Raw genomic sequence first — 25,706 nt, 5'->3', positions numbered from 1 at the left:
CAGCAATCTTGACTTGACTACTGTATGGCTACTATAGGGTCACTGCAGCCAGTCCAAACGCGGTCGGAAAGCTGAAATCACAAGGATTCTGAAACTGTTTTCAAATTCTCAAAAAAGTTCAAATGAATCGAGATACGACCAATTTTGGCAATGTCCGCGATAAACCTGGCGAGCCGCTGACGTCCTCCTTTTGATCACGGACATTGACGAAAAAATCGGGTAGCATAACCTAAACGCTTTTGTTACTGCCTTTGTGATTTCAGTGTTTACGATTCCGTCATTGTCACTGTTCCCCCCAAATCCCTATGAAACTTTTTTTCCAGATGAAGCCCTACCTCCTCCTCCTCGTACCCATCGTCTTATTCTCCTATATCGATGCAGAGCAAGTTTGCCGCGACGGCTACACGATGGTCAACAACAAATGTCTCGCTTTCATGCAGACCCCTCAGATGTATTATGACGCTGAGAAGACATGCCGCTTTAACTCAGGTGGCCTGGTAGTGCTCTCGAAGAATGCAGTGGTAATACATATATCTGTGTGTCGTTTTTTTCCCAAAATCTTTCATGTTTTTCAGGACAATCGAGCGGTGGTCAATTTCCTCTCCGTCTGGAATGTCGCCAATGTGTTTATTGGTCTGAAATGTTCTAATGGCGATACTTCGACATGTCAATGGGATGATCTCGATGGCCTCAATGACTATAACAATTTCGCTGCTGGCTACCCCCTCAGCTCCCAGGAATGCGTGATACTCGATTCGCAATCCGGGAAATGGACCAGTCAGTCCTGTGATCAGCCTATGCAGTATGTTTGTGAGCTACCGCCTACGGAGAGAGGTGAGGATGAAATTGCGCTCTATTGATAATAATTTGAGTTTTTTCCAGACTGCAACTCGAACTGTGAAGTAAACTACAATAACTACTGCTACGTGCGAATCATTACCCCGAAAAGTTTTGCCGACGCTGAAAACATCTGCAAGAAGCTAAACTCCCACTTGACCTCTGTTCTCACCTACCTGGAATTCCGACTCCTGGCTGAAATGTACCGTAACCAGGGACAATATTGGATTGGTGGACTGTGTGCTTCTAATGATTCACCGATTCAATGGTTGGATGGATCCCAGGGAGAATTCTCGTTCGGCAAGACTATCATCGATGGAAATTGTCTGCAGTATGGAGTTGATGATAGATCGTTGGGTACTAGTTATTATGGACAGAATTGTCAAGGAATGACTCCTTTCATTTGTAAACGGCCAGCGTCTTGTTGAATAGACCTGGTTTTCATGTGAATTTAGTAATAAATGAAGTATTATGAAATGCAAGTTATGTTATTGAGCTACCACAATCATGCTTTCAAAATGTTTAAGATAAAAGTTAGAATTACAAGCTCACAAAAAGACTCAACGATAACTAAAAACGGTTTATTGGAATAAAAAAAAGACAAATGTTCTTATGAAGATTGTCTGTTTGTCTCCGGATCAATCTACTCGACTCCAGGGTTCCTAAAGGATATTATGCTCAAATTTTGTCATGAAATTTTCCAACTTGAAGAAAGTTATCTGATTTGGGAGTTTTCTGCAAAAAGTTGTCAACTATAAAAAATGAGTATCTAAATGTGTGATATGGTGAGATAGAATCCTAAGTACTACCGTATTATGGCGGGATAGTCATAGGAACAGCTGTGGAATGTCGTAGTGAGTTGAGATGCTCTGCATACTAAAGACTATTTAAAAACGTGTATCGAATGCAAAATGTTAGAAGGTTTCAACAGTTTTAATTTTCTAAGTAGTTGACGGTTTACTTGGAATTGTAAAAGTTAGTAAAAATACTTACTGCAACATTTCAGATAAGATATACGTCAAAAATCCTTTATAATTACAAATTATTTGATCAATAGACAGAAAATTTGTTAATGACATTTCAAAAAACTAATTACTGTCTGTCAATTTAAGACCACCTGACTTTTATAGGTCATAACTTTTCAAACGGATCTCTTACAAAAAAGCTGTCAACTACAAAAGTGAAAATATATACAAACTCTATACAAAATAGTATGACCTTGAAAAAATTAGGTACTATCGAGAAACAATTTAAAATAGCCAGAGAAAGGGAGAGAAGAAAGACATATTCTGTGACGCTTATAACAATAAGCAAGCTAAACAACTCTCACTAAAATCTGAAGTAACAAAAAATTATTCAGCATGAAATATCGTACACTTCATACAAACAAAAACCTAATATGAAACAAAATCAACTCGAAAAAATCCATTGATAATTCCTTCCTCTCCCACTTCCCATTATTCTCCGAAATTCTTTCTCTTACACAATAAATAGAAAGAATCACATCCCCATCTATTTCTAAACAGGATGTTCTTCCTTTCTCACTCTCACTCTCACTCACCAACTTCTTATCAGTTCATACATTTCACATTTTGCTCTCTGATTGGCTAGTTAAAACCATTTTCAGATTAAATTAGTTTTATTCGAATTCTACAGTATTCTATTTGTCGTGGAAATTATTTTAATCGTTTTGTTTGTTGCATCAAAACGATGATAAGATGACTTGCAACGTGGAAAGCATGTTGCACAAAGGATTATAGTTACAGTAAGAAGTGAGTATAAAAGGGTGAGTGGACGGGGTTTCTTATTATATTTGATTTTTTGGATTGGTATAATTTCTTGGTACCACTCAAGGGGCTCGCATTTTTTTAAATTTAGGGGTATGCGGTGCGGTGCGGTCGCGTCACTGACGGTGTCTAAGATTTCTGACGGTGTCTATTTCCTTATTCTAAGTCTATATCATGCAAATCGCACGTGTGTTCCTTACAAAATTCCAAAAACTTCCAAATTTTGTCGGGGAGTCTATCAAAAATTTGCAGGCGGAACGAACTTACACTGACCATGTTACACTGACAAAAGTTACAATGACCGTTGAAATTGCTGAAAATTGGCTGAAATACTAACTAAGACGCGCTGATTAAAAAATGACATAATTTATAATAAACTTTTTGAGAAATGTAAGAAAACTTACACTGGAAATAGTTACAGTGGCCAACCTGGCAATATGACTAAGCCTAAACCTCTGCCAGACCGTCGTGGCCACCAAGGTACCGAAAGACTCGTCGCTAATAGTCCCTTATGAAATTGTCACTGACGCGTTGCGGTTGCGTTGCGGTTCCTATTACCAATGGTCTATCTAGCTATGCAAGATTTTCAGTGTTAGTTGATAGGCACCTCGTGACAGAGCAGTAGAGCATTCTTTCTTCTTTTTACCTATTTCCCCCCTAAAAATTTCCCCCTACACCTGATTTTTTCCAGATGAAGCCCCTTCTCATCCTCCTTCCTCTCCTTGCTTACACCTCCTTCTCCACCGCTGAAAAAGTGTGTGCCAGCGGATTCAAAATGGTCAACAATAGGTGTCTAGCTCTGGTCAGACAGTACAAAAGTTATTCGAATGCGGAGAAAGTTTGTCGATTCAATGGTGGCGCTGTGATGGGTTTGGCAAAAAATGCTGTTGTGAGTGATTTTTGGATGACTAGAAAGACGTGGTCGTGAGGATTCTCAATCTGGTTTCAGATTTTTTCTAAAAGACAAATGAGCAGAGTTATAAGGTAATTAACTCGAACTTTGAAAATTTCCAAACTAAAACCTGTGTAACTCCGCTCAAATTGTTCCCAGGTAAATTCTGAAAACAGATTCTGAATCCTCACGACGTCAGCTTTCTTCACATCTAAAAATCTATAAATATCTGAAACATTATTCAGGACAACCGCGCGCTCGTCCAATTCCTCCAAGACGCCGGTGTCTCCACAGCGTGGCTAGGCTTAATGTGCGGGGGAGGTAAATGTCAGTGGGACGACGTTGATATGCTTGGCGGCTATAATAATTTCAACGGAGGTAAGCTCACTTGGTGTGCCGGTGTGTCCGGATGTCCTGATGTTCTTGCAGGAATCCCCAGTGGCGACGTATGTGTTCAGTTGAATGTTGGCTCCGGAAAATGGCAGAGCGAGTCGTGTGACAAGACACTTCCATTTGTTTGTGAGCTTCAGGAGACTCAAAAAGGTAAGTATGCTCCATTGCAAATCATATAGCCTTCAAAATTTGAGCATTTTTCGATAAAAATACTTTAGAAACAGTGAAAACACACTCATCACAGTGTTTGCCTCTTTTCCACGAGGAGTACACGGATAAGTATCGAGTTTTTAACGTTTACAGCGTAGCACAGTTGTAAGAACCATCATAAATATGCTAGTTATGTGCTCCGTCTTGAAACCGCAAAATCAAACCGTGTACTCCTCGTGGACAAGGTGGAAACTAGTTTTGGTTGAGTTTTGCATCTGTTTTTACCGTTTTCTGTGGATTTTTTGTGAAATAAGCTGCTTGAGGTGCTAAACTGATTGATAACTTTAGCAACACCCAGTTTTTAATGAAAAAATGACAGAAATTGATGAAAACTCGGTGAAATACTGTTTCTGACATTTTTTCAGTTTTAATTTACGATAATTGCTTGCAATCTTTAATGTAAGTTGTTAGTCTTGAAAAAACCTCAGAAAATGAGGAAAATGAAAAAAACTGTCCACGAGGAGTACACAACAGAGGTATAGAACAGATTTTCAGATTGCCACTCGAACTGTGACTACAACTACCAGAACCACTGTTATACTCTTGTCAAACAGCAAAAGAATTTCCAAGACGCTGAAAATCACTGCAAATCAATAAACGCCCATATGACCTCCATCCATAGTTTCCTCGAATATCGTTTCGTTGCTCAGCTCTATGCAGATTGGGGACTGTATTGGCTCGGAGGCACTCTGACTTCAGCCAACGCGAAGATCAAATGGTTGGATGGGTCGAGTGACGACTTTGAGACGACAAAATACCATAAAGACGGGAACTGTCTGCAGTACAGAGTTGATAGCATTGGTATTGGACACGACTGGTTTGCGGAGAACTGTGGGGATGAGTCGATCTTCATTTGTAAGCGTCCCGCGTCTTGTTGAGTAGATGTTGAAGAGATTTTGTTGTTTTTCTCAATTAGTAATGAAGCATTCCAAAAATCCATAACTGTTTATTTTACCATCGACACAAAAAGATTTCCGGAGATTCGGAGTAACAGACAAAGAACAGTTTTAGACTTATCTGTTTGTTAAGGGCTTCCACTTTTATACAAATATCGACAGCTCGCCATCCAGATTCCAGACATACAGAGAGACAGAGGGACAGACAGACAACAAATTCAGGTGTATGTATCTGGTAATTACAGGATTTCCATTTTTACGAAAATATCGGCGGCTGGGCAATCGATGCATATAGATTTTGACAAGTTGATAATTCACTTTCTTTTTTTATTTTATGTGTTTTTAAATCCTTTATGCTAACAAAATTTTCAAAAACAATTTTAAACTATATAAATTAATTCCAGAACAGGATACTGTAGAATTCTCAACAAAAAGGTGATTATTAGACCAACAAAAGAGCAAAAGGTGAAATGTATGAACTGATAAGAAATTAATGAGTGAGAGAGAGGAAGAGCATAGAAAACGATTCTCCGAACTTTTTCTTCATGATGAAAGAGGAAGGTTTTTGAGAGCAATAGGGAAGAGAGGAAGAAATTATCAATGGATTTTCAAAAACATTTTGCAAAAGAATTTTGAAAATGGAGTGAAAATTTCCATTTAATTCCAGGTTCAACTAGAGAAAGTCTTTAAGTACTTGGGGCTTCGTAGAGCTTTATAAATTTAGCAACAATTACTGTGCACGTCTGGAAAAAAAAACGGTTCAATAATATCTCAAACATGTATAGTTACCAAGTTAACGTGTACAGGCGGAAATTTTTCAAAACATTGCATTTTAAAATTATAAAATGGTAAACATAAGCATTTTGTCAGGTCTTTAAAAAAAAGGCATTTCGTAATGTACAGTACTGGCCGTAAAGAAAGCGAAACTTGCAGTTTTTAGTTGAAAATGGTCAACTTTGGGAGTGTGACACGGGCTCCCTGATAGTCTCACAATATTGATTGCATATGGAGTGTATAGATCACAAATATAGCTCCATTTTTATAGTTGACAACTTTTTTGTACGTACACTCCCTAGAGAGTTATGGTCATTTTTAGGCTACAGCTTAAAAATAGCACTATTTTGCACTGAAATGGGACAATTTGAGGGAGAAATTAATTTATCGATACGTAACTCTCTAGGGAGTGTTTGTACAAAAAGGTTGTCAACTACAAAAATAGAGACCTACCTTTGATCTGTATGATCCATTAAAATTTATTTTGTGGAACAGTTAGTTTTACTATGACACACTCTCAAAGTTGGGCATTTTCAACTAGAAAAAGCAAAACTTAATACACTTTTGAGCGGTACTGCATAGTTACCAAGTAAACGTGTACAGCTAGTAATTTTTTGAAAATTAAAAAAAAATTAGTTAGGAGAGTATACATGAAAAACTTCCAGCTGACATCTCTTCTGCACTGTTATATTTTATTAGATGATTATTTTCATCACGATTTTCTAATTTTAGCTAAAAACGGCAGAAATCAATGAGAAAAACTATGTCTGGACAACCCCTACACACCAACAGACATTTAGAATGACATCATAGTTTCTCCCGGCAGGCAGGTCTCTCTGTTTCAATAACCATAGCCATAACCATAACTGAAACAAAAAATGTTTACAGTTTCTTCATCTTTTCTTCTTCGTTTTTCTAGAATCTTCTGGACACCCCCTCTTCTTCCAACCCATTCATTCACTTTCACTATTTCCTTCCTCCCTTTTACAAGTATCATTCATAGGCTCCGCCCCCTTCCCTCCATTTTCATCTTCTGAAGAAGTTAGAAGAAGTTAGAAGACGTCTCACGCCCCGACATCTCGACGCCGCCATGCTTTTCCTCTTTTTCGCATTTCTCTTCTTATGGCAGCCGTTCAGGGTCAGGTTAGTTATTAATAGACAAAGGGGGTACAAAACTTGAGAAAATTGCGGTTTGAGATAAGTAGCGGTCAACTTGAGGTGGTTTGATTTTTGTAGTCAGAGAGGACAAAAAAGGAAAAAAGTGCTAAATTTTTCGAAACCGGAGTCCAAACAGATCAAAAAGTCAATCTAAGCACATAATATGTGTTTTAAAGAGTTTTTCTTCTGTTAAAACTATTTTAAGTCCACGCTCCTGAAAGCACTTAAAATTATGCATTTTTTTAAGCCTACATTCGATTTTATTGGTACGAAGCTACCAGAATCACAGAATTTTGGAGTTTGAAGATTGGGAGTTGATGTTTCAAGTGTTTTTGAACAAATTTCGGTTTTTATTGACATGACTAAAAAATTTGGAAAATTTTAAGCATTAAACCAATTTTCTAGCTTAAAAACTTACCGAAATACGGATTTTCAAAAAATTCAAAATTCTCTCGAACTATGCTTATTTCAAAATTTTTCAGTTCCTAATTATTTTTTCTTTGTTTTTTTTTTGCAAGATCTCACAATTCTGCTCATTTATAGCCTAAAACCAGAGTTCTAAGTGAAAAACTAAAAAAGTTACAGATTTTCGAAACATTTCGAAAATTTTAAATTCTTAAAATTGCCATAACTTCCCAATTTTCAGGTCAGACTCAAAAATTTCTATAGCTCCAGAATCAACTAAATGAGGGCTTTCAAATGAGTATAATCATGGCATGTGTTGAAAATTTTTGAAAAAAGTGCAATTTTGGGTCTCACAGCGAAATTGTAAAAAATATTGTAGAATTGATGCTTGGGCTTTTGAACAACGCGGAATTTTTTGGGTCTCGAAACAAAAATTCAATTCATTCGAAAGCTCTCTACCAGCTTATGATAACCGCGTGATTCAAAAATTTTGTCTTCCTAACGATGCACAGTTCATAAAACTGCGCTCCACCGAAACCCCCTTGGAAAATGCCTCTTTTTCTCCAAATCTCTAAATTTCGCACGCTATTTTTTTTTCGGTTTCTGTAGAGCGCGGTTGTATGAAGCGTGGAGTATTAAAAAAAGTGTCCAAAAAAACAGTTTTTGCCCTTCTTGAATGGGTAGTCGCCCCCAATCGACCTTTGATTTCAAGTGGCCCTCCATTCTAGCCTCTATTCAAAAACGGAAAGAAAAAAACGTGCAAATTCTCCTCTTCTTCCTCCCCGTTTGCAATTATCAAACAGTTTTCTTGAAAGGGGTTTTAAACGGTCTTCTTTCCTCTTCTTTGAAAGACATGTTCGTAGATTTTATGGGTTAGTCATAAATGGGAAGAAAGAGAATTGAATAGACGATTTTGACTTTTGACCTAAGACCGAGATTGGAAACTAATTGAAAATGGGGTTTTTTTCAGTCATTTTTTAGTCATTTTTCAGGGGAATGGGTTATTGGATAGATTGTAGTATACCTATGTACAAAGTTTGGTTTATAAGGTAAAGAGAATGATTTTTGAAGGTTTTGGAATAGATTTGGGGGGGGTTGTCTGTATGTTTGTGTGTCCAGATATCCAGATTTTTGCATTACAAGGCCCGACTCATTTACTTTTTTGCTCTAATGAAGTCACCTAATGGATTCCATGAACTTATTGAAATGTGGGGTGGGGCATGGTGTACGGGTCTGACACAGCTAGGCTAGAAAAGGTACACAATTATAGCTTTTTTGGTTATTTTAGGAGGCAAAATAGTGGGAATTGCGCAAGAACGTTCTAAGAATGACAAGTTAGCTATTATTTCACCTGTTTAGTGTCAGTCGTAACGGTCTGTTATGGGGATGAAAAAAATGATCAATACATGTCATAATTATGCTTATGTGAAAGATTTTGCTTAGCGGACTCTTGAAGTTTATGAATTTTTGAGTTTGGCCTGAAAAATAGGAAGTTATGGAAATTTTAAGAATTCCAAGTTTTTGAAAATCTATAACTTTTTTAGTTTTTGACTTAAAGATCTGGTTTTAAATTATAAACGAGCGAGAATTTGGAGATTTCGCAAGGAAAAAAACTAGGATCTCATAAATGCATAGTTCGAGGAGTTTTTTAGTGTATCTGGATGAATACTTTGTATTTTTTTGAAAATCTGTAACTCAGCAAGTTTTTGAGCAAGTTTTAGGCTCACAATTTTAAAAAATTTTAAGCCATGCTTGAAAAAATAAAATTTGACAATTCACAGTCTCCCATACTCCGAGTAAGAACTGCAAGGAAATTTTTGATCTACCCTCATGAAACGAAAAATTTGAGAAATTTGCAGGCCTAAAACGTTATTACTTTAATTTTTAGCGAACAGCTCAAGGTCAAAAGTAAGAAAATTTCAGTTTTAGAATTTTTGTGAGAGCATTATCCAACCATTCAATCCAAAAAATCCTGGTTTCAGATATTATTTCAGGTCGAAAAGGCAATTTTTCATTTTGATTTCGAAAAAATCTACGGGATTTTTTCATTTCTCAACATTATCCAACGAATGATAGCTCAAATCGTGCTCCGGAGATTTTTACACATTTCTGTAGGACGGTTATTCAATTTGCTCATTATTTCTCGAGAAAATAACAAAAAATTGAAAGAAATTCGGAATTTGATCGATTTCTCGAAAACTAATGAGCAAATTGAAAAACGCAATTATATTATTTTGGAAAAAATTCAAATCTGTTCATTGGTTATTCAGGAGGTGTAGAAGTCCAGAAATTTAATTTTCAAATATGAGCAGTTTCAACAAAAAAAAGGTCCGCAACCAACAGATTTGAATTTTTTCCAAGTCGCGTTGCGCACGCGTCGCGGTATGTGTCAGAGTTGTCCGGAATCCGGATTCCGTATTCCGAAATTCCGGAATTCCGAGTTATTTCGTCATTCCGGTTCCGGATTCCGGATTCCGGAAATCGAAAAATGTCATTCCGTACAACTCTGGTATGTACTGAAAGATACGACAAATACACGTAACATTTTAGGCAAGTCTTTTTTGTCACCGTGTCAACAATTGTGCGACCGGGCGCGGCTTTTTTACCAAAAATTGCAATTCTCAATTTCAAGGTAAAACTTGGCTCACTTATGTGGCGTTACCCAAAAAAATACATGTGTCTAAAACGCTGGAATCACAAGGATTCTGAAAATGTATTAGAATTTCTTCTTCTACTAGACACCCTTCAAAACGTTGTATCTTTTCCATTTTTGTCCTAGATAGAATTCAGAAACGGATTTGAAATTCTCAAGACTTTAGCTTTTCAGATTTATTACATTTTATCAGAAAACCTTTTTTCAGACCATTTTCATACAAGTTTTTTTGCAAATTTCGTGAAAAGAACACTCATTTTTTTCAGATTTTTCTAGTTTAACTAGACACTTTCCACCTACTTTTCTATAATCACAAGCCATAAACCCCTTTTTGACAGTCAAACCAAGCCACAATTTAGAACACCCGTATTGTTACACCTCCATTGTCTCAATACCTTATACTTTCCCGCGCGTTTTGTAGCCATTCCCCCATAATTCGTTCCGACGCGTTTCAAATCTCGTTTTCCATGATTTTTTTCGCGCCGCCTGACCATTTTCGACCACAAAACGAAACGCCTCATTAAGTATTCCTAGGCGGGGAAAAACTTTCCAAAAACCTTCCAACAACCTTATTTACAGAGGTGCGTGCACTTTTCTGGATCATCAAGCATGTGACGAAGTGTGTAAAACTGACAATTTCTGGTATGGTCATTGTATCGGATGGGATGGCTTCAATTTTAGGTGAGTTTTACAACAACAAAAAGCAAAAAATGAAAAATGACACTGTTTCAAAAAAACAAAAAAAGAATTGCATCGACCGGGAATCGAACCCGGGCCGCCCGCGTGGCAGGCGAGCATTCTACCACTGAACCACCGATGCGGTGAGAGAAGAAGGGTGAGGAGACGGTGAAGAAGGGGAGACTGCAGCGGCGACCGAGAGGAAGCGGGAGGCATAATACACAGTGAGAGAAAAATGCTTTTTTTTTGGAATTGTCCCTAAAATCGCTATTTTTAAGCAAATTCAACAAAATTTTGCATGGTGATTGCACAAAATGCATCAGAATTGATGAGCATCCTAAAAAATGTCAAAAAATTCTGAAAATTCCAGCTGCAAATGCTATGAATACATCGCACCGCTGAACGGGAAGATTTGTGAGACTAGACAAATGGCTTGCTCCGAGAAATGCAAGGATCAGGTAGGGAGGACATTTTTGGATAGACACACAGACAGACATTTTCAGGGATCCGAAGGCGGCTTCTGTTTCCCCCAGTTAGATTCCCGGAAGTCGCTTCGCACCGCCTGTGAATGCTTCAAAAATTTGCAAGTGCTGAGGAGAAAGAAGCGACAGATTTTGGCAAAAAGAAACTATAAACGAGTTGAATAAGAGAATTATATAAATATATAACGTTTATTTAGATTATAACATAGAAAAAATAATTTTCGAAAAAATAAATTTTTATAAATTTTCCAAACTTTTTAAAAACTAATAACATGTTCAAATTCAGCTCGTTGAGAGCTTTCAGAAAAGTATAAACATGCCAAGGTTTGGAGCAAGTTGGGTCTCGCCACGAAAACTACAGTAACCCAAAAAATCGAAAAATCGGAAAATCGCTGCGGGACCCAAAAGCGAAGGGAGGTGTGGCATGATTATATTCATTGAAAAGCTCTTGGAGCGCTGATTTTGAAAATATTGATTTTTTTGAGTAATTAGTGAAGTTATAAAAAAAGGCGCAATTCGCTTAAAACTCAACATCATGAACTGAAAAATATACCAAAATGTAGATCTCGACGAGGTCTAGGTTTGTGGACTATTACGAATCAAATGATGAATCGTTAATGCGTCAAAAAACGCGAAAATTGACAGAAAGTGAGTCACAAATGCCGAGATCTACACTTTTATATAATTTTCAGCTTGTTCGGGGTTGTATGGGGCTGTAACACGATGTTTGGGAGTGAGTACTAAAATCAACCGCGCTCCACTGAAAATTTTTTAAATTATATTTTAGTAGAATTGATCTCAAAAAGACAGTCAGAAACCTGACAAAAAATGAAGGAAAACTGACATAAATTTGCTGGTTGATTAAACTGTGTATCCAAATGCCACAACGAAACAGCGAGTTAAAAATTTTTTTTAAAGTCTAGTGGAGCGCATTTGGTTTTAGTTCACACCCCCAGAGCTGTAAATATTCCATCAAAAAACTCGTTGATCCGCGTCATGCATCTCCAGAACATTTTCAGTATAAAATAACTCCAACTGACTGATTCTCTCCTCCATTTTCTCCACAAACTTTGGATATGTATCGATGAAATCTCCTTCACAGTCGTCCATCTTCTCGACGGTCTGCTCAAACAGTCTCCGGAAAAAACCCGCCTCCGAATACGCTAGTATTGCAATCTCTTGCTGCTTAGCAAGAGTGCAATAGACGTCTTGGAAGAAGAAACGGAAGTAGACCATCAAGTAGTGGTATTTAACAAGTACTCCCTGAAATATACACATTTAGAACTTTTAATTGCGTGTTGTGGTCAATTATTATATTTTCACAACAAACATAATGTATGCGTTCAGGCGAGTTCATTTACATACTTCAAGAATTTTTTAATTTGGCGCACAACCCGCTGAGAGCAAGCGCCGGAAAGTTTGGTCAGTAAGAACGTTCTAGAAATTTCACCCCGGTAAAATCAGTATGCTTTTCAGTATGCTGCAAGGCTTTTTTTAATTTCAAAAAGCCGCGGCCGGCCCAAAAAAAGTTTGGCATCAGTGGGGTCGAACTCAGGTGGTCAGAATGGTACCAAAAAAGTCAAAAGTATATCAAGTCATGTTTTCAGTTGAAACTCTAGAAAGCCGCGGCTGTTTGAGATTTTCAGGAAAAAACCGCGGCTCTTCACGGCCGCGATTTCTGACAGCCTTGATATCCTGCTATTTCTAACGTTATTTCCGATAGTTTTAGTGTTTTTCTATTAACACTTGAAGAATGCATCAAAAATGATCGAAATTACCCTAAAAATTGAAAAAATCAACACGGCCGATGTCGAATTTCTAGGCCAACACACCAAACTTTCCGGCGCTCGCTCTCAGAGCGGGCTGTGCACCAAATTAAAACATTCTTAAAGTAAGAAAATCAACTCGCCGTAACACATACAGTACTGGCCATAAAGAATGCGATACATGCAGTTTTTCTCCCTGAGAGTCTCACAATATTGATTGTTTATGGACTATACAGATCACAAGTAGACCTTCATTTTTGTAGTTGACAACTTTTTTGTACTGGCACATCCTAAGAAGTTATCAATCGTCAAAGAAATTTCTCACAATTGTTGTCATTTTCCAGTGCTAAAAAGAGAGATTTTTGAGCTGTTTACTTTGACGATTGATAACTTCTTAGGATGTGCCCGTACAAAAAAGTTGTCAACTACAAAAATGAAGCTCTATTTTTGATCTATACACTCCATAAAAAATCAATATTGTGAGACTCTCAGGGAGCCCGTGTCACACTCCCAAAGTTGACCATTTTCAACTAAAAACTGCATGTATTGCATTCTTTATGGCCAGTACTGTACATTATGATATGAAAATATCACAACAGTGCACCTTTAAGACGTGTTGAAACTAACCGGAAATTCATATTTCAAAACATCCTCTTGTTCGTCCTCCTCCGAGAAGTTGACACAAAACCTTTCATAATCTTGTTTTATTGTTTTCCATAGTTTTTTCAAATCGGCCAACAAAATTCTACCATCCATTATCTGCCGGCTTTTGTAGCGTATTCTATTCTGAAAATTGGTTTTTCAAAGGTAGTTCGGATTTTGAAAAATGTGACATTTTCTGCTCAATTTGAGGTGAAACGTCTGGTTTTGAAATGATCCGGAGCCATACACCGATGCGATACGGAGCAATACAAATAAATTTTCCACTACAAATATGAAAAATGAATGGTCTACATACATTCCTAATAAGAACTTATTGTGAGATAGTCACACTGTTCTAGACAGTAACATAATATTGTAAATCCGTAACTTTAGCGAAAATCCCAAAAAGTATGTACAGTACCGTTCCGTGCAGTAAGATATACAAGTGGACCTTTTACAGTTGAAAATGGCTAACATTGAGAGGGTGTTACAGTGTCACGGATGATCCCGCAAAGTAAATTATGTTTAAATCATACAAAACAAAGGAAGATCTGCATTTTTGTAGTTGACAACTTTTCTGTACGGACACCCCCTAGAGAGATACGTATCGATAAAGTAAATACTCAATCAAATCGTCCCATTTCAGTCCAAAATTGATTGATTTTTGAGCTGTCCCCTTAAATTGACCATAACTCCCTAGGTACCGCCCGTACAAAAAAGATGTCAACTACAAAAATAACGTACTTACCTTTCTACTAGTCTCATAAGGCTTATTGACCATATGTGAAAACTCGCATATCTTGTAAGCCTCTGTCTCGTCCAACGAAGCATAATCCAGCACTATTTCCCCCATTCCCAATCTCTCAAAGATTATCATTTCCTTCTGAAAAATTCTAAATTGTGTGAAATAAAAAATTAAAATGATTAACTCACTTTATTAAATTCCATGTTCTCCAATTCTTCGCGCATTTCTATCAATTTTTTCTTCTTTTTTGCACTGGTCGTTTTTGGAGGACGGTAACCACCAAGACAGGATATGCGTAGGCCCATGGTATCTAAAAAGAGTTTTTTAATTATCTAACCAATTAACTATTAGCTCGGCACTGCTCTTACAACTGCGCCCCACCGAAATCCCCTTGAAAAATCTATTTTTTTTCTCTGAGTCTCTCAATTTCTCACACTATTTTCTTCGGTTTCGGTAGAGCGCGGTTAAAAGAACCGTGACGTGCTGTAGAATAAAAATAATTTTAAAAAATGGGCTGTCTGTCTCGCAAAGCGGTGTGTCTATGCCTATACCCCTATAAGTCTCCCCCATAATTGAATCATACGGATTACGGTTGACGGAAGTGGACAATAACATGTTGTTGTTATTATCCAGCCGGGAGAATGTCTGTCTGTCAAATTTGGTTATTGAAATGTGTTTTTCTTTTATTTTTTAATAAGAAAATCGGGAGATTTGAATAACCTCAAAATTCATAAGTTTTCCATAGTAAAAAGGTAAAAATCAAGACTTTTCGAAATCGGGACGAATTGAAACAGAGGTTTTTAAAAGTTTGAAAGTTTAAGAGGTTCCAATGTCCAAGTATGTCTAAATTTGAAAAAAAAACTGTCTGAAAAACGGGAGTGATTCAATAACGGTATAATAGCTTCCAAGTGGTTTCGCTTACAAGGGATTCCAGAATTTTCAGACCGAGACTTCTAGCCAATGAAAAGAACTATGCGAATTCCAACAACGCCATTTAATTGGGCATATTTGAAAGTATATACAGTACCACTCAAAAGTATATTAAGTTTTGGTTATTTCAGTTGAAAAGGTAAAAGGAGATGGGGCGTGACTTACAGTACCGTTCAATAGGATATGAACTTTGGCCGTTTTCAGTTTAAATACTCCAACTTTGAGACTGTGTCATGGTAATATTGATTGTACCATCAAGTAGATTTTTAATGGATCATACAGATCATAAATAGAACTTTATTTTTGTAGTTGACAACTTTTTTGTACGGACACTCCCCAGAGAGTTACGTATCGACAAAGTAATTTCTCCCTCAAATCGACCTATTTCAGTGCAAAATAGTGCGATTTTTGAGCTGTCATCTAAGAATAACCATAACTCTCTAGAGAGTGTCCGTACAAAAAAGTTGTCAACTACAAAAATGAAGCTCTACCCTTGATCTGTACGATCCATTAAAAATCTACTTGATGGCTCAACCAGTATTACCATGACACAATCTCAAAGTTGGACCTTTTCAACTGAAAAAAAACCAAAACTAATATGTTCCAATCGAACCGGCGCGTAACTCACTTCTAACTCAATATTATGAGCTGAAAATATACCAAAATGTAGATCTCGACGAGTTCTATGTCTGTGATCTACTACGAGGTGGATGGCGGATTGTTAATGTGCCTCGAGCCGGACTAGAAGTCTTCTCTTTATCTCTATCTTTGAAAAACTTAAATTCGGGAAGTTAGGCCGTCAGGCAGCCCTTACAGTATTTCTCTTTCAAATTTCCTCCATAAACTTCAGTCTACCCTCTCCGGTTTCACAATTTTGGTCATATGACCCCCCTTTCCCCCCTGTCCCATCTCCATAGGGACACTATGCAACAATTCAAATGTTGTCAAGCGACCGCCCGTGTGTCGCCCATCAAATATTCACAAGACACCAGCCTTCTCCACTTTTTCTCATTTTTCGTATTTGCTTATTTTCCCGTCTGTTACAACAAACTATGGAAAAGCTTCTACTAATTTCTCTGATAATTTTGATGACTGCCACGTCATCAGTGTCATCCATCAAATGTCACCAATGCGGTGGCGCTGAAAAGATACCGGGATTCGCAAAGTCTGCGTTGAACAAGCTGAATATCAGTATTGATAGTGTAAGTCAGAATTTTATGAGGTCTTGTGGCCTAACTTCCCAAATTCCAGCTCTTTGGAGATTGCAAGAAAACTTCTGGAAGCGACATGTGCTCTAATGGAACTTTTTGTCTTAAGAGAGCTAGTGAGTATTTAAAAAAGTGTTCCCGAAAAAAAACCGTTTTTAGAAGTCTACCAAATCGGCTACAGTGGTGTCAACTTGAAATGGACTACTTATACCAAGGTGAGTAGATGGATTTTTCTTTGCTTTACCATTCCATTCTGCCCTTTTTAAGCTTAAAATGAAGCTTGTAGCTTGAAAATTAAAAATGTTACCGATTTTCAAAACATTTCGAAAATTTCTAAAAATTAGTATGCATCATAAAACGTTAATATCTAACCCAGAAACATCCAAACAAATATTTTCTGACTCACCACATTATCAGCTTTCAGAAAAGTATAATCATGCATTGGTTTGAAACACTTTGAGTCCTACCACGAAAACTACCGTAGCCCGGAAACTTTTCAATGTAGCGTAACTCTTTGATTTTTGAGTTTGATCTTTTGAAATCATTGTTTTTGGAATAAACTCAATGAGAACTTTTAAATGAGTGGATCTAAGTCTCGGGTTACTGTAGTTTTCGTGGCGAGACATAAAAAATAAAAATGGTCAGAAAATAGGCGTTTTTATACTTTTCTGAAAGCTGAAGATGAGCTGATTTTGAATATCTACATCAAATTTCCGAAAATGTGTAACTTTTTTGGTTTTTGAGAACTTTTTTGGAAATATGAGCAGAAACTAATGTACTACTCGAGAAAAATACCATACTAGCAAGAAATACAGTATTAACTCCAAGTTACTGTAGTTTCCGTGGTGGGACCCAAACCTAGCCAAGACTATACTTTCCTGAAAGCTCTCAATTTTTGTTTCCAGGGCTGCGCAACCCTCCGCGAGGATAACAACCAGATCCCTACCAACCAATGCTATGAGTTGGGACAAGTCAGCAACTCCACTTCAGGATACACTGCAAAACGTGTCGATTGCTACTGTCAAAAGGATTTCTGCAATTCTGCTATGAGTCAAGGACCGATGATAAGTGCAGCGATGGTTTTGTTGGTCAAGATATTTGTATAATTTAATTTTCTTTTCTTTATTTACCTCGAGAAACATTTTAATAAAATAAACATTTCCTTGTTAGACCTGTCCAATTATTTCTAAAATTTTACTTTCACTCCAAATTTCGAGTAATTTTCACTCCAAAATTCGAGTAAAAATCTTTAAAAATTATTTCCTTGGTCGTCATATCTCCCGTGGCCATTCTCGTAAGGATCTTTCAAACATTCTTATCGAATCACACGCTAGCTAGTATTTATTTCCTTTCAAATATCTACAAAACCATTCTTAAAACGCTTAAAATTCACAATAATTATCCGTATCACAAGCAACACTTTCACACAAAAACCTAAACAAGTTTGTGCAACTTATTGGAGTCCACGAATACGTGCCATCTGAGTACTTCATATCAGCCACACATCCAGCACGTTGTGGTGCTGCCCCCGAATAAGGGCTCAGTGGCCACATGGGCATTCCATTTGGTTGATCCCACCACCAAGAACCATTGAAGCTAGTGAGTCCATTATAAAAGGCGTGCGTTGGGTCGCTTCCCTTGGAGTTGAGATATTCTGAAGACTGATTGGTTTTATCGGATTTTTATCTGAAATGAAGATATCCCCGATTTCTCTTACTCACCCCAATTGAAAGATCTCTTTTGTTGATCCAGCTCACTAACCAGATAACTGGTATCTGTCAATGTGTGACAATAATTCTGAGCACTGATTCTGTTCATAGCCACCGCAGGTCTGTACACACAGACTCCATAGTTAGAGAAGATATCAGTGGATTTCAGTGGGTAGTGATATTGGTACCAATCCGGGCGGCAGAAACAGTTGGCTGGAATAGAATAGCTACATGTATAGGGCTGATCACGCGTAAGACGACTAGATACGGCTTTTGGGCTGTCTAGGACTGTGGGAGACTGATGGTGTCCGGCAAGATAACTATTAAAACATGATGGAAATGCGCTACACTGCAGTCAGAATTGTGCGAAATCGGAATTTCGAGTTTCGAACCCTTTTACTAACAGTAACACTGCCTTAATAAAAAACGGTATTTTATAATGTTAACACATTTTTCAATTAACTGAGCAGCGACTGCAGATACGGAGTCTAAAGCTTAGCCAGCGAACTCATGGTACTTAGTTTACTAAACTTGTCTACTAAATAAAGCTTACCGTAGTTTTAGTGATTTTTGATTTTTCGAAAAGTTTCGAAAGTTTCGAAAATCTGTAACTTTCTCAGTTTTTCATACTATCAACTGACTTTGATGACATTAGATAGGAAATGGTCTGAACTAACTCTAAAACATTGCTCCAGCCAGGCGCCGCCTGCTTACTATACTTTTCGTGGGCATACCTAAGAATTTCTCAAATTTTCCGAAATTTCAGATTCTAGTCATGATTATACTTGTTTGAAGTGTCTCAACTCTCCCAATTCAACTAAACCACTCGATATTGCGAAAATCTTATCCTAAGCTTGTTTTCCAAAGACGGATTACTGTAGTTTTCGTGGTGAGACCCGAATTCAACCAAACCCAGTCATCATTACGCTCATTTTGATGCTAAACCCGTTGTCAGTAAAATGGCAATTAGCTGAGCAGCGACTCACTAGCTAACAACGCCCTCTGCAACCCCTGTGTAGTATTCCCATCGGACATCATGAACGCCATTCCTTTACTTGCAATCTTATCATGCAAGTTCTCTTGAGTGTTATCATCCCCTCCAGTATTTACAGTAATCAGTGTAGCCCCCCAGGACTTCAGCAATTTGGCTTGATCTTCCGGGTACGTGTTGTAGTAGCTGGAAACGAAATTTCGGTAGGGTGTACTTGCAATTTCTCACCACTCACTTATATTGCGACGTGAAAAACACTACCACTTTCTTATAATTATCTCTTAGACCTTGAGTGGCGTTGACCATTCGGATAGCTGCAGCCAGTCCGGTATCAATATAAGTCTCATCTCTACGTGATAGGGGAGTAGTACTGAGTTGTTGGATTTGGTTGCTTAAATCGGAGTATGATTGGAGTTTGTAGAAGTCGGCGACCTGGAAGGATTCTGTTTATCTGGATGACCAGATTCTGTACAGTACCGGAATTGAATTCTTGTTAAAAAATTCAATATGCTTTCAATAGTAAAACTAAGGAATTTTGTGACATTGTTACAAAATATACATAGGTTTTATAGTATTTTTGTTGTAAAATAACAGTTTTTATATTAAAACATCATATTAGAGCAATGTTATATTGAAAAACGTGGTTTTTGAGGTGAAAATGCTCAATAAAACTTGTTTTTCATCTTAATACCTTGCTTTTTGACGTAAACTAGTCTAGATCAACCAACGCGTCGCAGGCACACCAGGCCGGCAAAAGTGTCATTTTTCACCAATTTCAACAAAAAATACACGATTTCCGAGTCAAAATCAACTGAAAACCCCATTTTTTGGCTCAAATCATAGTTTTTGCTTTAAAACACTATTGCTATCATTTTTCGGCATGATATCGCAATTTTCGATGTAAAAAAGTGTATTTCTGTCTGTCTGTTTGTCTGTTGGTCTATCGGTCTGTCGGTGTGTCCGACTAATTGGATATTGTGGACCGCCCGTAACAAAATATACAAAAAGTGATAATAGTCCGTGTGTCTGTATGTCCAGATGTCCAAAAACTCACATCCGTTGCATTCCAATTATAAGTGATAAATCCGACTCTGGTACTTCTCGGATCATCATAACCGGTTCCAATTTGAACATATGGACTGAATAAACTGGAGATCGTGTCGAACACTTTGTACATATTCATATTTTTAGAGTTATCCACCACAAAAACAATATCGAGCCATAGTCGAGACAAGTCATTTCCACAAGATCTATCGGTGACTATCTGGGATTGTGTGGGCGTGGTGGTAGCTGAAATTTTTTTGTTTGTTGACCTAGACCCCCAAATCAATCAATAACTTACCCAAGACCAGTAGTAACACTGTCCAAAGCATGCTTGAAACTTTCAGAAATCGTAAAACTATGCTGGTTAGACACCTTTTATTCAATTCGACTCCACTGATAAGACACTAATTCGAAATAGTGACGACGCAAGGAGTCGGTATGATGATAAATGATAAATATAGAGAATTATTACTCACTGACTCGGAAAGGTCTTGGTGTATTAGTGAGGAGGTCTCTGTAGGTTGGTAAGAAGGGTGGGGAATGGTTTTTGATTTTATTTTTTTCTGAGAGAGGAGCAACCGGAAAGGTTATAGATAATTTGGTACTTTATGGTTTAACGGGTGTTTATTTAATTAACGGGTGTTTATATAATAGACGGGTGTTTTGAGAATTAACGGGTGCAATACCAAAGTCTAAGAATAAACGGGTGTTTATAAATCATTTTTTCAGCAGTTTTCATTTTTTCTGTTCATTCACTGTTTCACCATTTATTGCTATTTTCTATCGTTTTACATACATACTTTTAATTATTTGGTCCCCAATCACTGATAAGTGTCTTCTAGCATCGCACGCGTAAAACTGATGAAGGGTTGTTACTCGATACGCTGTACTGTATTATCACGGCATGTTTCTTCCAACCGCGCTCTACCGAAACCAAAGAACATTGTGTGCAAAATTGAGAGATGCAGAGAAAAAGAAACAATTTTCAAGGGCATTTTGGTGGAGCGCAGTTGTAAGAACTGTGCGGAGCTAATAAGTGTGGAAACATTTCTAACACATCATTTTTCGATTTGAGCAGAATATCCGCAATTTTTGAGGTGATAGACCAGTTCCAGAACATTGTTGATGACATGACTTACACATTCTCAGCCAATCCTAATCAAGTTTAGTCTGTCTTAACCGATCTCAACCGATCTGAACTGATCATAGCCTAGCTTAGTGGATCTCAGACTATCTCAGCCAATCTTAGGCGATCTAAACCATTCTAAACTAATATAGTCCCACTTAACTATCACTACCCCATCCCAAACACTCTTACCTTCTATTAAAAGTATGTATGTAAAACGATAGAAAATAGCAATAAATGGGGAAACAGTAGGGCTTCCATCTGGGGGGTAATTTACCCGCCATTACCCGCCCGGGGGGCGGGCCCCCCGCCACCCGCCCGCGGCCCCCCCGTTGACCTTTACGCGTGAAAAATACAGCATTTCGAAAACGAAAATTTCAACATTTCTTTAAACAATTTCGTGAAAAAAACAATAGTTTCGTTTCCGATTTTGCCAGAAAACCCTATGACCCCGGTCACGCATAAACGTGAACCGGGGGGCGGGGGGCGCCCCCCGGGCGGGTAGCGGGTCCCCGAATTTTACCCTGCCCGGATGGAAGCCCTATGAAACAGTGAATGAACAGAAAAAATCAAAACTACTGAAAAAATGATTTATAAACACCCGTTTATTCTTAGACTTTGGTATTGCACCCGTTAATTCTCAAAACACCCGTCTATTATATAAACACCCGTCTATTATATAAACACCCGTTAAACCATAAAGTACCGATAATTTGATACTGTGATGAGTATAATGTCAACTTTAGGTTCAGTTACGATTTACTCTGATAAAACAGTACAAAACTACCGGTACAGACACTTTTAGCCTGATTCGAGTCCAGGGACAACAGCTTGTGTCAAACACTGAATATTTCAAATAAAAATTCGAAGTTGGTTAACTTCAGAATAGGGCCACCTATAAGTGTTCGTACAGTACTCGATTTATGCGAAAACTGTACATGTTTTGAGCACGGAGCTAAACATTCAAGAAAAACTTGAAATTCACAATCAAATAAATATGCAAAACTTGATAAATTAACAAAAAATTTTCGGTGCCTCATGCTGGAATCGAACCAGCGACCTTCTGTTTACTAGACAGACGCTCTGCCACTGAGCCAATGAGGCGGACGAGAGAGACGACCACACCGGGCGTATATAAAACCCGCCGTATCTCTTTGCGTCTCCGATATTAACGGATGTCAGCAAACATAACATTGGTCTTCTAATTTTTCTTTTTTTTCTAATTTTGAAAGTCTAAAAATCAAAAAAGCAGGTATGATGTCATCAATTAATATAGTTTGTACTCACTTCACTCAGTGAATTATTTTATCACCGTTTTATCAAATGGCAACGCGATTAAAATGGGTTGATTGTGGAGCACTGCTCCAGGAGCAGCAGAAACCGCACATTTTTCATTGTTTCTTTTTATTGCTTGTCGAAAAATTCGGAGGAAATCAGGATGAGAGGATTTCTCGGAGCTTTCTTGCTTTGCTTGGGTGAGTTCTTATTCATTTGAAAACTATTCTAGCCATATAACTAAGAATCCTGATTTTTTCACTCACATTTCAATATAATTTTGCTCTCCATTCTGAAAATAAATGCCATCACTAAATTCCCCGTGTGCTTTTACACATATGCCCAAATTTTCAGCTGGCTAGCTCAAATTGTCGTGAGATATGGTGTATGGTGTCTGCATACAATGCATCATACCTTACGAAAATTATAACTAGCAATCTGAAAATAGCAGAATTTCCATTTTCCAGCCATCTCCACCACTTTCTCCATAAGTGATAGAAGATGCGGATCAGATGTGACACGTCTTTGGTTAGATGTTGTGATTATCGTTGACAACTGCAGTATTATGAATCTCAACTTGGTTTATGAGACAATTTCTGGCTTATTCAATAAGAACCTTCAAATTGGAACGGGGTATACTGACCCGAGAAGTACCAGAGTTGGATTTATCACTTATAATTATAATGCGACGGATGTAAGTTTTTTTTGGTGTTGAAACGTTTTGGCGGGAAAATTGAATAATTCGTTAAACGTGGAGGCGAATTTGAATATTTATCAAATTCATTTTGCTGCTTCGTCATGGGCACGTGATACACAGCCTTAATCGTCGATTGACGCGTAAGTCGCTTAAAACGCAATGTTATATAGCCGAAAAATAAACCAAAATGTAGATCTTGGTGACTACTAGATCAATAATTTACTTTGAGGCCTCTGGAACGAGATGATGCTTTGTAAAACGCAAAAAATTAAAAAATCTATTCTAGCCTTCATAAATATCTCACACGCTCGCTAAGATCTACATTTTGGTATACTTTTCAATTCATAACATTGAGTTTGAAGCCCGATAATGTTTTGTTTCCAGTAATTGATGTTAACGTCAAAATCTGACCAAATTGTATAAGAGAGCAATTTTTCATTCAATAACTAAATTTTTAGGTAGCCGACTTCTACAAACTCCAATCATGGGCCGACTTGGACAGTCAAATTCAACGTCTTAAAATGACGCCATTGGCAAGGACCACATTGAGTAAAATGGATACGTAAGTTTCTTTGTAGTGCTAATCAACCGCCGCATAACTTCTAACCAAGTTTTAGACAGTTCTTATCAGAATTTAGCTACGGCTTTCTTCAAACATTCATTTTTACAGCGCCCTCTACGCTGCCATCAACATGATTAACTCGACCGCAGGGTTCCGTGATAACTATAAGAAAATGGTGATTGTTTTCACATCGGTTCATGGGTAAGTCATTTTTTGAATGTTTGTTAGCATCAGAGAGAGAGAGAGAGAAAGCCGTTGTATCTCCACTCACTTTGGCGCTATTCAAAATTTTGAATTTTCACGGTGTCAACTTTCTCAATATTTTCAGTTCCTACCAGAAGAACCCACCAAAAGACGTGTCCAAGCTTCTCAAAGCCCGTGGAATCCCAGTGGTCACAGTCAACACCGGATCCAGCTCAGACACCCAATCCTATCTCAAAAATATTGCCAGTGACAATATGGCCTTTGCCATGGCCGATGGAAATGCCACTCAGGAGATTTTAAAAGCAATGACTGATAGTGAGTACCTCCTGGCGTGTCGTTGACGCGCATCAAATCTTCTTTAATTTCAGCTAATTGCTTTTGTCAATCTCAATGGGCACAATATCAGTACCCACTGTACGCGCCACAGAACCGATATGGTACATGTCTGATTTCAACGAATGAGATGGTTTCTGATAGGGAGACCGCGAGACATTTCTGTCATCAAAACTTCCAAAATGGATATTTGGTGAATGAGTTGGATCAACAGAAGAGAGCATATAATTTTGGTTAGTCAGTTATATTTTCAGATCCAGCTCATTTTCAGCTCTCAGAAAAATATAATCATGCCTAGGTTTCCTTCAAATTGGGTCCCACACGCCGGGGTACTGTAGTTTTCGTGATGGGACTCGATTCAGAGCAAACCTAGGCATGATTATACTTTTATGAAAGCTAAGAACACGCTGGTTTCGAAAATGGACATTTCATCCAGTGAAACTGAAAGCGTCAGGAGATACAACAGATTTCAGAATTTTCAAAAATTTTCAAAAATTTTTGAAAATCTGTAACTTTCTTCACTTTGAAGCTAGCGGAGTGGTTTTGATGTCAAAATCTGCAAAATTTACAGTACTAAGAAGTAAAATTGTTTCAAAAAATTAAACCATCTAGAATTCTCCAATTCCTCACACATTTCCAGCCTACCTCAACTCAATCTCCGCTTCTCCAGTCAACGCTTTTTACAACGGACTTGTTACCCTAAACGGCGTGTGGTTTTGGGATCAGCCAGACGGCAGACCAATGCTTCCCGTAAATCAAACCACCTAGTTGAACCCCAAACCCAATATCTCTGAATTTCAGCTCGACCCGAACTCAGGTGCTGCACCACAACGTTCCGCATGCGTTGCTGATATGAAGTACTCGGATGGAACGACTGCATGGACACCAGTCAGTTGTACGAACAAGTTCCGTTTCATTTGTGAAAAAGTCGCGTGTGATACCGATAATTATTGTGAGAATGCGTGAAGATGTGTTGAATAAAGTTTTCAATATTTCATAATCTTAATATTTCAAAAACATTTTGATCACTGCCACTAAATTATTTATTTTTTTTATAATCTTGTTATGAACTAACGAAACTTATTTATACTTTCTGGCAACTAGTCACCATTTTTTCTCCAGCAAACTTTTCTACCCAGCTCCCTCGTTATCACTTATTAGCTTTGTTTATGGTCTATATTTTTGTATTGGATTGATAATATTGTATTGAATTGATAAGTGACGCTTAAAGTGAGCTGGTCTTGGAATATTGGTGAAATCGCGCTGTAACATTTGCTCTGGGTCTTAGAGGGCCTTTAGGAGTCAACGT

General features: G+C 37.7%; 6 protein-coding genes across 6 annotated transcripts; 4 read left to right on the top strand and 2 right to left on the bottom strand.

Annotated features, from left to right (window-relative positions):
• Positions 1-323: 323 nt before the first annotated feature.
• GCK72_003838 (uncharacterized protein) lies at positions 324-1,265 on the top strand (the record flags this gene model as incomplete). The annotated part of the gene is made up of 3 exons (XM_003099083.2): positions 324-521; positions 576-834; positions 883-1,265. The coding sequence occupies 3 exons, from the start codon at positions 324-326 to the stop codon at positions 1,263-1,265; spliced, it is 840 nt and encodes a 279-aa protein (XP_003099131.2).
• Positions 1,266-3,315: 2,050 nt separating this feature from the next.
• On the top strand, positions 3,316-4,997 carry GCK72_003837 (uncharacterized protein; the record flags this gene model as incomplete). Its single annotated transcript, XM_003099111.2, has 4 exons — positions 3,316-3,513; positions 3,762-3,894; positions 3,946-4,059; positions 4,615-4,997. 4 exons carry the CDS (start codon positions 3,316-3,318, stop codon positions 4,995-4,997), a joined length of 828 nt encoding a protein of 275 aa, XP_003099159.2.
• Positions 4,998-12,137: 7,140 nt separating this feature from the next.
• On the bottom strand, positions 12,138-14,623 carry GCK72_003836 (uncharacterized protein; the record flags this gene model as incomplete). Its single annotated transcript, XM_053724274.1, has 4 exons — positions 12,138-12,428; positions 13,559-13,717; positions 14,322-14,456; positions 14,507-14,623. 4 exons carry the CDS (start codon positions 14,621-14,623, stop codon positions 12,138-12,140), a joined length of 702 nt encoding a protein of 233 aa, XP_053588468.1.
• Positions 14,624-16,300: 1,677 nt separating this feature from the next.
• Positions 16,301-17,562, top strand: GCK72_003835 (uncharacterized protein; the record flags this gene model as incomplete). The annotated part of the gene is made up of 4 exons (XM_003099071.2): positions 16,301-16,450; positions 16,500-16,572; positions 16,616-16,671; positions 17,362-17,562. 4 exons carry the CDS (start codon positions 16,301-16,303, stop codon positions 17,560-17,562), a joined length of 480 nt encoding a protein of 159 aa, XP_003099119.1.
• Positions 17,563-17,838: 276 nt separating this feature from the next.
• On the bottom strand, positions 17,839-20,529 carry GCK72_003834 (uncharacterized protein; the record flags this gene model as incomplete). Its single annotated transcript, XM_003099164.2, has 6 exons — positions 17,839-18,110; positions 18,178-18,378; positions 19,152-19,342; positions 19,392-19,588; positions 20,211-20,446; positions 20,499-20,529. 6 exons carry the CDS (start codon positions 20,527-20,529, stop codon positions 17,839-17,841), a joined length of 1,128 nt encoding a protein of 375 aa, XP_003099212.2.
• Positions 20,530-22,764: 2,235 nt separating this feature from the next.
• GCK72_003833 (uncharacterized protein) lies at positions 22,765-25,363 on the top strand (the record flags this gene model as incomplete). The annotated part of the gene is made up of 8 exons (XM_053724273.1): positions 22,765-22,801; positions 23,069-23,295; positions 23,757-23,860; positions 23,969-24,061; positions 24,189-24,379; positions 24,433-24,630; positions 25,038-25,147; positions 25,199-25,363. 8 exons carry the CDS (start codon positions 22,765-22,767, stop codon positions 25,361-25,363), a joined length of 1,125 nt encoding a protein of 374 aa, XP_053588467.1.
• Positions 25,364-25,706: the final 343 nt, after the last annotated feature.

The sequence above is a fragment of the Caenorhabditis remanei genome, chromosome II, assembly GCF_010183535.1.
Source record: "Caenorhabditis remanei strain PX506 chromosome II, whole genome shotgun sequence".
Classification (NCBI taxonomy): domain Eukaryota; kingdom Metazoa; phylum Nematoda; class Chromadorea; order Rhabditida; family Rhabditidae; genus Caenorhabditis; species Caenorhabditis remanei.
Note: the sequence above shows the minus strand (reverse complement) of the source record. Positions and strands in the feature narration are given on the sequence as shown.